At 36.1% G+C, this 13,184-nt stretch overlaps 1 protein-coding gene across 1 annotated transcript; it reads left to right on the plus strand.

The window, feature by feature from the left end:
• Window positions 1-514: 514 nt before the first annotated feature.
• wdr46 (WD repeat domain 46) lies at window positions 515-9,379 on the plus strand. The gene is made up of 14 exons (XM_055167507.2): window positions 515-674; window positions 1,061-1,195; window positions 1,662-1,742; window positions 2,547-2,659; window positions 3,267-3,354; window positions 3,472-3,533; window positions 3,949-4,053; window positions 4,129-4,279; window positions 5,229-5,464; window positions 5,598-5,751; window positions 6,342-6,492; window positions 7,528-7,718; window positions 7,938-8,051; window positions 9,147-9,379. The coding sequence occupies exons 1-14, from the start codon at window positions 612-614 to the stop codon at window positions 9,270-9,272; spliced, it is 1,770 nt and encodes a 589-aa protein (XP_055023482.2). The 5' UTR covers window positions 515-611; the 3' UTR covers window positions 9,273-9,379.
• Window positions 9,380-13,184: the final 3,805 nt, after the last annotated feature.

The following is a 13,184-nucleotide window of genomic DNA, read 5'->3' on the forward strand; positions in this document are numbered from 1 at the left end:
AGCAATATTTTCATTCACAATATTTTTATTTTAAAAGTGCATCTTGGTAAATAGATATGTAATTTTTTTAAATAAAAATTTAAGTGGTGCTTACTGTGGCAAAACTCAGAGCACAATATTAAAATGATATTAACATGTTTAACATGCTAGCATATGAGTTTCAAAAGTGCATATTGTTAAAGGGATAGTTCCCTAAAAAATAAAAAATATTGTTTATCTCATCCTTATGTTGTTTTAAATCTATATGAATTTATTTTTTTCTGATAAACACAAAATAAGATGATACATGATGGTAAGCACACAGGCTGATGTAACCATTGATTTTCATAATAGGATAAACAAATCAATGGGAATTCAATGGGTACCGTCAACCGTGCGCTTACCATCATTTATCAAAATATCTTCTTTTGAGTAAATGATGACAGATTTTTTTTTTTTACAAAAGTACACAGTTAGGTGGCGCCAGTTTTAAGACGCGCCAAAAAGAACACGAAGAAGAAGAGAAGCATTCTCCACACTCCGGTCCAGTTGGTGGCGGTAATACACCATAAGTTGGCTTGTCAACCGCCATTAAACACTACAAGAAGAAGAAGAAGTCATTCAAAACAAAGATGGCGGCGCCCGTGGCAGACACGGCGAAGAGTGCACACGTGGAGAAAAAGAATAAGAAAAAGGTTAATAGATTTGTGTAAACATTTGAGTGAAATAGTATCTGTTTAAGCCAACAAAAATATGTGTGTTTTGTGATATTGCGGAGTTACCTTAACGGGAGACAATATGGGAAGAAAGCCTGGTTTTGCGGTTTTCCAACAACGTGTCTCAAAATGTATTTACATCAGAATGCATTTAGACTGCCTAAAATATCCTATTAGTTTTTAATTAAGTAGATCAGAGTATCTGCCAGCTCTATCAGACGGCAGTTGTGGATGAAAGTGTGCGATCACGTCTTATATTTAATAAATGCAGGCGGTGATAGTGACTAGTTGTCTTAAGACGAGAAAATACATTAACGAACTGATTTAAGACGCATTATGAACGTGATTTTCTTTATCCCTTTAAGCCTGTGAAACGTTATTGGGAGGTTACAGAAGAAACAGGGCAGAAGAGGCAAGACCAGGACAATCCAGACCAGACCACATCAACAAAAGACACAAGACCATTGAAAATAAAGAAGACTGGACAGAGCCAATCATGGGTACGTGGGGCATTTTCTTCACAAAATACAGAGAGTGATTGAACAATTATATGTATCTTGTCTATTGTTTTTCTAATGGTTATCTTTGTGCTTTTAAAGTTGCTTTTTGTGGAAGAAATATTACTTTTTGTACTGAAATCTAATGCCATTAACGCATTGACAGTTTCCAAATCCCACTCTTTACGGAATGCTGTCTTAAGGTGAAAAGAGTCACGGTCATCCAAAAAAGCCTTACAAAGACCGTGTCAAAGAAAGTCTGAAGTACTTTTCTCACCGATGGTCAACCAACCAGAACAAACACAATGTTATAGTCAATTCTTTTGTTAGTATGCTGATATGATGAAATTGTTCAATTCTTTTTTCTGTGCTCAACATAAACATATTCTGCCAAATTACAATTCATTTCTTTGTGTAATTTTTTTTAACGAAATCAGTATCTTATCAGCACTACTTGTTATTTGTTTAGAAAAATGACCCTTTCCCTGGTGAGGCCCCTATACCACAGAAACAGCTCCAGAAGTTTCAGAGAGGAGCTAAACATAAAGTGGTGAGTCTGAATGAATGCGTACTGTATAAATATTACTTTTATGGCTTTATCCAAAAATTCCAAAGAAATTTTGGTGACATAAAAAAAATTCACATACATTAAAATTAGTTCAAGCTTAAGCTAACTTTAACTAAAAATGAAAGACTTTCTACTAATTTTCAAATTTTTGTTACTATTAATGCAAATACATTTGTTTATTTATGTTAGTTTATTATGCTTAAAAGAGTTCACTGAAAAATTAAAAGTCTCTCGTCATTTACTCACCCTCAAGTTATTTCAAACCTGTATTTGTTTTGCTGAATACAAATTAAGATATTTAAAGGATGTTTGTAACCAAACCGATCTGGGGCACCATTCACTTCCATAGTATCTATTTATTTTTTCCTACTATAGAAGTCAATGGCGCCCCAAATCTGCTTTGTTACAAATGGTAAACTAGCCAATCCCTTGAACTAATGTTGACAAATACAACTTTTCATCTTAATAATGTCTTGTTATTATAATGCTAAAATGAATTGAAACTAATAAATGCTGTTTAATTGTTTATTTTTAGTTAACTACCAGTTAATTAATATTAACAAATATAACTGTAGAGTAAAGTATTAACAAATGTTTGCATTAAAAGCCAATTTTTATTTTCTTGAGAATGAAGTTAATTTTCATTTAGTAGTTAATAATGTGGTGATAAAAATGACATATTTTCATCCACAAAAAAATGACAGTAAATACTATCATGATTTAAATATTTTTGTTTTGCATTACAGTAATAAGAACTGGATGCTCAAGTTTTTGTTTTTGTGTTAGCCTGCAGGGGCTCATGGGAAGCTGAAGGAGGCCATTGTGTGGTCTAAGACAGTGTCTGAACTCGCACAGAAACAAGCTGCACGATACGATCTCTTACTACCAGAAGATGCTGGGTAATGTAGTTTATATTATACAACAGTTCTTTACCATTTTTTGTAAGCAAATGTTTAAATAGGCGCTATCTAAACATTTATAAATCAGAAATTATCTTTGTCAAACCATGTAACTTTTACCAAATAAGTAGAGAACTTTAAAGGAATGTCAAGATTTCTGCCTCTCATACAATGATCTTCAAACAGCATGATAAATATAGTTCATAGGACCCCTGTATTATTCAAATACTTCCGAAGACATACAGTATTGTTGTCTATGTATCAGTAGTCATCTTCCACTTTATAATCCTCTTATACACCAAAGCCCTGATGCCTTCAGAGACATTACACAAGATCAAATTTTAGTCTGGTCTTAATAAATCACTTAAGTGTACATATTTGTTTGAGCACAAATCTAATTTTAAGGTGCTTTTCTTATAGGGCTGCACAATAGTAAAGTTAATCCCTCTTATATAGAGCTTTTATAAGTCATCTGGAAAAGTCATAGTTTTTTTCTCACACCGCAATATATGGCGCCCCCCCCCCAAATAAACATTGCAATATAACTTCCCCAATATCGCCCCCCCCCCCATACACCCAGATCTGATCTCTGTCTTTCTGTCATCAGTTTCTTGGAAGGAGATGATGATGAAGACACATGCAGGATCTCTCAAGAGGACATTGCAGATGCAGTTGACATCACGTCTGGATCAAAGGTGATAAGGCAACACTTCCGTAAGCTACATTAAGGGTGGTACTGAAACCATTGCTTATAATACTTGTTAGTTTTCCTGGCATTCTCTGCTGAGTTATTTTTTCTTCTTTTCCCACAGTACTTCAACTTACATCTTACCCAGTTTGGACCATATAGGGTTGACTACAGCAGAACTGGACGGTCTGTGCTCTTAAACATTTGTACCAGCTTAGAATTGTATATAATTCATGTTAAAACAAACTTTTCCCCCCTCTTTAGTCTGAGACTTTCAGCATGTTGAGCCAATTTATGCAATGCAGTGGAATACTGAAACCATCTATAGGCCTAACCTTACACTGTATTTTTTTTATTATACCATCATTGACTAAAATGAAATTCCTATGAGATACATGTCAATACATATTGTATGTAAATAAAAACATGTATTATTTTAAACTTGAATGTGAACTTGACATGAAGGGTTTAATTTGAGAAATGTAAGGGTAATTTTATTTGGGCAGGTCTTGATAAAGGTTTTTTTGAAATCATAAATGTGATTTTAGAAACTCTTATGAGATTATGTTTTTAATACAGCAGCCTTGACATTTTATAACAGGCATCTGCTGTTGGGTGGAAGGAGAGGTCATGTGGCCTGTATCGACTGGCAAACCAAAAACCTCACGTGTGAAATGAGTGTCATGGAAACAGTGAATGATGTTAAGTAAGTACACCTTGACATTTTCTGTCCTAAATGAATCTGATGACATCTAAGGCTCACATCCCGCTCTACCACCAGGTGGCTTCACACAGAGGCCATGTTTGCTGTAGCCCAGAAGAAGTGGCTTTACATCTATGACTCGAAAGGCACCGAGCTCCACTGTGTGAAGAAATTCAATGACGTCTTGAAAATGCAGTTTCTGCCCTATCACTTTCTTCTTGCTACAGCGGTGGGTCAACAAATGATTTCGGCAAAACGTTGTTCGTTGCACCGAGTTAATTTCAGATGCAGTATTTGGGACTGGCTGTTTGCACTGTCATTGACTTGGTTTTGTTTTTTAAATGTGGTTGGGCAGAACCCCTTTAGATACTGGGTTAAAATATACTTTGTATAGTTAAGGGCTGCATAACAACTAATTTTTGTTTACATAATACATATGTGTGTGTGTATATATTTAAGAAATATGAAGAGTTTCGTTGCAAAACGAGATAAATCCATTTTTTTACATTTTTGTCAAAACATGTTTATTATAATGTTATCATGTTATTATTTTGTTTTATGGTGCTACTTAGCTGTATTTGTTAAGTTGTGAAGGTTTAAATCAAAACAAACCAACTCCAGTTGAACTGAAATTAATAGGAATGCACAACCAAAAAACGAGATTTCTGAACAATTATAAAAACGGTGGTTATCTCGTTTTGCAACGAAACTCTTCATATTTACATGTGTATACATATTTATATAAATGTGTTTTTCCTCTTAAAATTATACATGCAACTGTGTGTATTTATATATACATAATTATTAAACACAACACACACACACATATATATGATGTAAATAAAAAAACTGTTATTCTGCAACAAACGATTAGTCATGATTAATTGTTAACCCTATAGTTTGTGTAAGACAGCACATGTCATTAAATTTTTTTAATATCTGTTTTACCTACATTTTACACAATAGCTTAGTGTTTGTCAGTTAAAGTTTTCCATAAGATTAGTTCATGCGTCACAACAAAACAAATAAAAACGACTTCTTGCATCCCATTACGATTTGTTTTTGCTAATTATGGGTCTTGTGCAGCCCACTAGTGATCTTGGGATGGGAAATCAGATTTTTCACCACAGCCATTTTAACAAGTTTTTAATGCAAACATTAATGCTGCCACCTTTCAGAGTGCCACAGGGTTTCTGCAATACCTGGATGTGTCGGTGGGTAAAGAGATCGCAGCCATCTGTACGAAAATGGGGCGGTTAGACGTGATGTCACAGAATCCCTATAATGCTGTCATTCATCTGGGCCACCCAAACGGTACCGTCAGTCTGTGGTCGCCCAATCAGAAAGAGCCACTTATAAAGATGTTGTGTCATCGGGGTGCCGTTCGTTCCCTAACAGTGGATAAAACTGGCACGTGAGTATCCCCAAATACAATAGTCACAAAGTTGTCTGTGTTGATTTAACTCTCAGTTGACTAATAGGATTTCCCCAGTGCACGATGTTTGGATCAATGATGAGATGAAATGTTGGGTCTTATGTTTCCACAGGTACATGGTGACATCAGGTCTGGACAGAAAGCTCAAGGTGTATGACATACGAGCTTTTAAACCTCTTCATTCATACTTTCTGCCTGCTGGAGCCTCTTGTCTATCTTTAAGTCAGAAAGGACTGCTTAGTGCTTCTACTGGAGATGTTGTACAGGTAATGTACATGATGTGTGCGACATTTTCTTGCATCCTTTGTTTCTTCGGGTAAAACAACTAAAAAAAAAAGGCAAAAGGTTGACTTATGAACGTAACATATGTTTAAGTCATGTTTAGTATAGATAAGCATGTGTACTATTAGGGTTGGAGAGTATTATAATAAAGCTACAGGGTTAAAAAATAACTTTGTGCCACACCTGCCAATGCTGATTATAGTTTGTATAACCCAAGTCATTCATAGCATCATATGTAAGCTAATTTTTGTCACAAAATTTAAATATTGTAATATTTTCATTTTGGTCCCTAAATCTGAGGAATATCCCACAATCCACATATTCGTATTTGAGAGAAAGTACCATACTTTGTTGTTGTGATACAATAGTCAACTCAACTTAACATGAAAGATGAAGCAGCAAAACCCGAAAATTATAATATATTTATAGTATATATAGTATTACTCCACATTTTATATGTCCATAATTATAATCTAATAAAACCCTGAACCCTTATAATGGCCATCCTTACATACTACTAGTGTGAAATATTTTTTTTAATAATGATTTGTGTTATTTGTATGTGTACCTATAGGTTTATCAGAACGTTTGGGGAGGTAACCCTGTATCCAAACCCTACATGGCTCATCGTGTGCGAGGGCAGGTGTGGGGTGTTGCTTACTGCCCTTTTGAGGACGTTCTAGGAATTGGACATGGACAGGGCTTCACCAGCATGATTATACCAGGTCAGATATGCATACATAAATACTGCTCATATTGACCGGTTAACCGAAGATAAGAATTTATGACTGATTAATACCATCAGTTAAAAATGAAAATGTTGAAAAGAAACAGTTAAAGAGCAGATTCACGATTTTAAATTTCCTTTGGTGTGTAAGTGTGTATTAGTACATGTTAATGAGGTACAAATCTTAAAGTAAACGATGACACCAGTTATCGTTTCCAACATAAATCCTTTTTCTTAAGCTAGAACAAACAAACAGATTGTAGGCAACAGTTTACTTCCTGGGCCTGTTTACGTGGACATGATGGTCATTATCTGGAAATCCAGCCTGTTAGAAAACTCCTGTTAGCATTACATTGTAAGCATCACATTTCCGGCTGAAGTCAGAGGTATTCTGTGTGTGTCCGCACATATTAATGGACAGACCTTCGCTGATCGCCTCTGTCCTCGACCCTGACCATAAACATATCTCTTTATATACAAACAGAGAAAGAAGACGCAAAAGCAAAACTTTTGGTAGATGAAAAAGAGACAATCCCCACCCTCTTTGGATATCAATCCTCTGTACGGATCATGTGCTTTTTGATAATGTAATGTTGCATGAAAATTTGATAATGAATGAAAATAAATCCTGGTTCTGTTGTTGATCTGTTGCTGCCGTTTGCACATTTAAATATAATAAAATGTTTGTATTGTTTTACCAAGTCACATACAATGGCAATTTAATGTTAAAATTTTATCAGTAAACAGTTAACTGAAATGAACATCCCTAATAAATACAAGTGACCCGGGTTCGATTACTAGCTTCATTTTATGATCCTTCTTTCTGTCTTTTTATGACTGTTCTGTCTTAATAAAGGCAAAAATACTCCTAAAAATTGATATGAGAGAGAGTCTGGCTCCCACATGATCTCTTCTCATTTACTATAAAAGGAATTTTTATGGAGAGCTTTTTTTCCTGGATTTGTGTTTTAAACCATGTTTAACTTTGTGCTAATCACATTTATTTATATGTTGCTGAATTTGTCTTCTTCAGGTGCGGGAGAACCAAACTTTGACGCTCTCGATACAAACCCGTACCGCAGTGCTAAACAGCGACAGGAATGGGAGGTCAAGGCTCTGCTGGAGAAGGTGCAGCCGGAGCTGATCAGTTTGGACCCTACACAGCTGAGTAAAGTGGACCAGGGCAGCTTTGAGCAGAGACACAAGGAAAGAGTTGAGGTTCTGGTAAGTTCAACACTAATATGATTAATCTCACACAGTCAAAATGTTTTATTTATGTTTATTATGTATATTTTTAAACCTTATTTAAAAAGTTAAAAAGATTTAAAAATGTAAAAAGATTTAATTTTAGGATTCTGGGCAACTAAAGGCAGGAAAACAAATAATGATGTATAATGATGCATCTGTTTGATTTAAAAGTGTATCTCTGTGTTTTTGTGTCAGGGTTATGATCCATTGGCAAAAGAAAAATTTAAGCCAAGGACAAAGAAGAAGGGAAGAAGCTCGGCTGGAGCGATAGAGAAACGAAAGAGGAAAGTGGCCCACGAGGATCAGAGGGTATTTACTTTTTACTCTTTTTGACTATTACTGATACATATCTCATCCCACACAACGTGTATAGATAGATGTAAATGGTACCTTAAAGGCACAATATGTACGATTTTTGTAATAATTGATCCAAAAACCACTTGCACAGTGGGATATATTTACATGCAGTTTTTTACTTACATTATCCCGAAAGATCCCAAGAATTTGTAAATCCAGAGAAATTACAGTTTTAAATAATGTCTCATCCCTTTTCATTGCCACCTTTTATAGCAGTGGTCACCAATCCTGCTCCTGGAGGGCCGGTGTCTCTGTAATCAAACACACCTGAAGCACCTTAATTAGCTGGATCAGGTGTGTTTGATTAGGGTTGGAGCTAAACTCTGCAGAGACACCGGCCCTCCAAGGACCAGGATTGGTGACCACTGCTGAACTAGGGATAGTTCACCCAAAAATTCATTCATTTCTTGACTCTCATGACTCTGAAGTAATCCTTTAATGAAGTAATGTCCACGCTATCCTCGTTTTCCACTTGTCTGGATGGTGAAAACAACATCTCTTCTTCATATCATCATAAAGCTTTGCCTTTATTATTTAGAAAATGTGAATTTTGGCGGAGAATTTTGGTTACAGTTACATATTGTGCCTTTGAATTATTGTAGAAAAAGACTGCTTTTGTGTTTCTAAGCAATCACACAATTATGGTAATAAAAAAACTTGACGGGACCTGAGCCATATCTAAAAATATTTTACTAGCCAGCAAGTTATGCTTTGATAAACACTACTCCCATTCCTTTTAGAAAAGTGTAAAAGTCTGGTTTATTTAATCTTTAATTATTCTTGTGCTTAAATGGACATGCCTAGATACTTGGTCTATATCATGTTGCTATTATTATTATTATTATAAAACATATTATTGTTAAACGTGCATAAACACGTGGGAAGGACATAATTTCTTTATGTATTGTAAAAGCCATAGCACAGCCACACAAACTCTCAAATGTAACCTCTCCCTAGTGTGTGACAAGATGAAACCATCTATAAATAGATATATGATGCATTTCCTTTGCTCTGTTCAAAACGTCCTCACTGTTGGTTTTCTCACAGGATGTAATTCGACAAACAGTAGAAGAGCGAATGGAGAAGGAAAAACAGCAGAAGGAGAAATCCAGTGAAAGCAAAGAGTTGAGCAAGAAGTCGGCACTCGACCGTTTTAGAAAACAGGGCAAATAACACTCAGTGCACAAAGACACCTACTTTTGTGATTTTTCACATTTTTTTTGTTCTCCGAGTGTCCATGTTTTGTTTGTTTAATAAAAAATATACAGATATATAAGTTATACATGTGTATCTTTAAAGACTTAATGAAGTGGTTTATGAACATTTTATGAGTTTATGAACAGTATTCTGTTCTGTATATGAACAAAAAAATTGGCACTCTTGGTAAATATGAGCAAAGAAAGCTGTGATAATAAATCTACATTTCTCAATTTGGGTTTAATTTTTAAAATTGATAAAAATACAATATTTTATTAAAGCAATTGAATGTAGAGGGGGAAATTAAATTATGAAAAATTGTACTTTATTACAAACTGGACACAATTATTGGCACTTCTAAATATTTTTTTATGAGTAAAATATCTCTGAAGTATATTCCCATTGATATTTACATTTTCTTAGCACACCATGGTGACTAGAAACATGATGTTGTCCAGTCATGGCTTTACAATGGGTAAACCCAAAGACTTTAGTTCTGATGTTTAGCAAAAGATTGTTAAGCTACTCAAAAGTGGCTTTAAGGAAATAATTAAACCTTAACAACAGCTATTTCCAAAATCAGGGCAACAATGAAGATGTTTAAATTGACTGGAGATGTTACAAATCTGCCTGAAAGAGGAAGTTTGTCTATTTATTGTCTTAATGCTCCACCATCATCACAAGTTGTTTGGGACACACATTAAGAAATCCTCTGCTCTCATGCAAAAACCCTCCAGTATATTAATTTGCCAAACTGGAACTTCAAACAGAGTTCTGTGGCCATATGAAACATCAAAGAGTTTTTTTGGCAGCAGGAACACAATATTCAAAGGTGCTGCATGTCTACATTTAAATATACAGCCGGATGTTTATTGTTGTGAACCTAATTTTACACCAGAGAGGTCCTGGACATCTTATTCAGATACATGGCTTCATGGATTATATCAAATACCAACAGATAAAAAACTCAAAATAATTAACAAATATACACATTAATCTGTGAACTTGATGCAGTTACAAATGTATTTTATGTATTTTACTATCCACGAGAAAATGTCTTGAGATTTGAATATTTGAAATTCAGAATTTAAATACACACACACACACAAACTCAAAGTCACAATAAGTTAGGGATATTGTTATTTACATGAGTTTTCCTATTTGCTCTGAATTTTAATGAAATAAGTAAAAGTCCCTTTTGATATTATTAATAATGAAAGAGGAGAAACACGATTTTCTTTAGTTGAATTTTTTATTACCCCAAAAATGTGGACAATACCAAGGATAGCCACAGGTGTTTCCACCATTTGCTGCAATGACAGCTTGACAGTGACGTCTCCTGGTCCTCACTGGCCTCATGATGTTGTTCTGAGTCAATGCGTTCCACTCATCCTACACACAGTTCTGCCAGGTCACATGGGTTGGGTTACGATCATCCAGTCTCTGCTTCAGCTGGTCCCAGACGTGTTTTTTGGGGTTCAGGTCAGGGACATTGCTGGCCATGAGGTACTCCAACTTCCTGATGTCAAGCTGTGACAATTCTGGCACGATGTGGTGGAGCATTATCATCCATGAACAGAAAGTTGGGGGTGTGTTGGCGGTATTGGGGATGGTGATGGGTTCTATGATGTCTCTGAGGTAAGAACGTGCAGTGACTGAGCCATCTACAATAACCAAATCCGGTGATGCCTGCCCAGACTGTTGCACCTCCTTCACCAAAGCAAACCCTGGGGACCATGTTGACATCAGCTTATCGCTCACCTCGCCTTCTCCATTAATGCTGACGACCATAATTTCTGTGCAAGGTGACCCGACACTCATCAGTGAACAGGGCGGTAGATCACTGCTGCATTGTCCAGGTCACATGGTCTTCTTGTGCCCACTGGAAACTGAGTCACCTGCAACGGTTGTCTGGCATTCCCTAAACCTAAAGCGGTGGAGTCTGTTGCAAATGGTTTGTTTGGAAACCCTAATACCCCTCACATCTCGTAAACGGGCCTGCAGCTGTGTGGCAGTTGCATAACGATGTCTGAGTGCATAGGTACTGGTCATCGCTGCGGGGGGCTCCACTCCTGGGTCTGTCATGAACTCTGCCAGTAGTTCTGTGTCTTGATGCAAGTCTGCTGATGACACTTTCAGACACACACCAAGTTCACGAGCAACATCTGACTGCCTGCTAGTCCATTATAAGTGACGTCGTGTGCTCATGGCTGTTTGTGATGATGAACTTGGAATGACTTACTGACAATACCAGCTTTTTATACTCATAGAATGTTGAAATTGATGCCACATTCAAAAGGGTTGCCTTTTGGTATTTGCCCCAATATGTAAGGCACACTGTACACAGTGAGACCATTACGTGGAAAACACAAAATGAGGTGTGTCTATCACCCCAATACAATTGCTTCCCTAGCCCAAAAATCTCTGAAGTGAAACAAACACATTGTATGTATGACATCCACTGAGTCTCTCTCACAATATCCCTAAATTATTGTGAGTAGTGTATATATATTAAAGTAGTCAATGTGCTCCTTGTATAGCAGTATAGATTTACTGTCCCCTAAATATTACTTAACATACAGCCATTATTTTCAAAATATCTGGCAACAAAAGTGAGTACACCCTAAGTGATAATAGATGTATGCTGTTAAACCATGCAAAGACACATGTCCTATTTATCAACATCATGTTTTATCTTCTTGACAGGACCATACAAATTTGTGTATCTTGTATTAAAGCTGTTCAAATTGTTGCTTTGAGTACACTTCTCTCATACTGACCACTGGATGTTGAACATGATGGCACCTCATGGCAAAGAACTCTGAGGATTTGGGAATTTTCAATTGTTGCTCTCCACAAAGATGACTATAAGTAGATCAGTAACATCTTGAAACTGAGTTACAGTACAGTGGCCAGGGTCATACAGAGGTTTTCCAAGACTGGTTCCACTCGGTTCAGGTCAGGACACACAAAGTTCGATCAAAGAAGTCCTCATGCTGTGCATCAGGTGCAGAAAAACTGGTTTAAAAACAGATGCATGACTGTTGCCAACATTGCTCTCGAGATTGCAGAAGCGGAAGGTCAGATTGTCAGTTCTCAGACCATACGGCGCACACTGCAACAATTTTTTTTTAAAGTAGGACATGTGGCCAAGGGATGTGTGCTCTTGGTGTTTCATATTTTCTTTCATTAATTCATATGAAAGACGTTGTTCTAATATCTTTTAATATTCTTCTTCCGAAGCAAATCAACACCTGTTATACAAAGAAAACAAAGAAAAGTTTACTGATTGGTTAAAGGGCCAAAAATAGGTCATGATGTCATAAGGAGCTCTTATAATAATAATACCACCCCTTAATATGCAACCACAGCACTACCATTTAGTGAAGAGAGAAAAAAAATTGAGTATGAATTGCATCAAACCACCATTATCACAATCAGTGTTTGCAGTTCATCGACTCATTTGTATTTTAAAGGACATACATTTTTGCTCACACCTTCAAAGTGGCAATGCTAACATCTTCGTGCCATGGGCCCTTTAAGCAAAGAAGTATGAATATGTGTCTACTAGAGATGATAGGCTTTAATGCTCACTAACATATGCATATTAAAGTGTTGCTATTTATGTAACTTATATATGTAAGTGTGTGGAAAGTTCATATGAGCATGGGTGCAAAAGAAGAAATAACTTCTTGTCGACGCCTGAGCAGAGCTCTCTTGACAGTTGGCCCAAAATAGTTGGTTAACAGAACAAACAGGAAAGTCAAAGAACAGTGAGAGCTATTGCTTCCTTTAAAAAAAATTATTTACTTCCGAGTGTATGTGCATGAATCTCTTTTTATATATGACTGGAGGTTGATGTATGTTGATATATATACTGTATGTATG

The sequence above is a fragment of the Misgurnus anguillicaudatus genome, chromosome 5 (genome assembly GCF_027580225.2).
Source record: "Misgurnus anguillicaudatus chromosome 5, ASM2758022v2, whole genome shotgun sequence".
Classification (NCBI taxonomy): domain Eukaryota; kingdom Metazoa; phylum Chordata; class Actinopteri; order Cypriniformes; family Cobitidae; genus Misgurnus; species Misgurnus anguillicaudatus.

Coding starts and splice junctions, on each gene's coding strand:
- wdr46 (XM_055167507.2), top strand. CDS start 612: ATGGCGGCGCCCGTGGCAGACACGGCGAAGAGTGCACACGTGGAGAAA. Junction 1,196..1,661: donor CTGGACAGAGCCAATCATGG/GTACGTGGGGCA, acceptor TTATTTGTTTAG/AAAAATGACCCTTTCCCTGG. Junction 1,743..2,546: donor GAGGAGCTAAACATAAAGTG/GTGAGTCTGAAT, acceptor TTTTTGTGTTAG/CCTGCAGGGGCTCATGGGAA.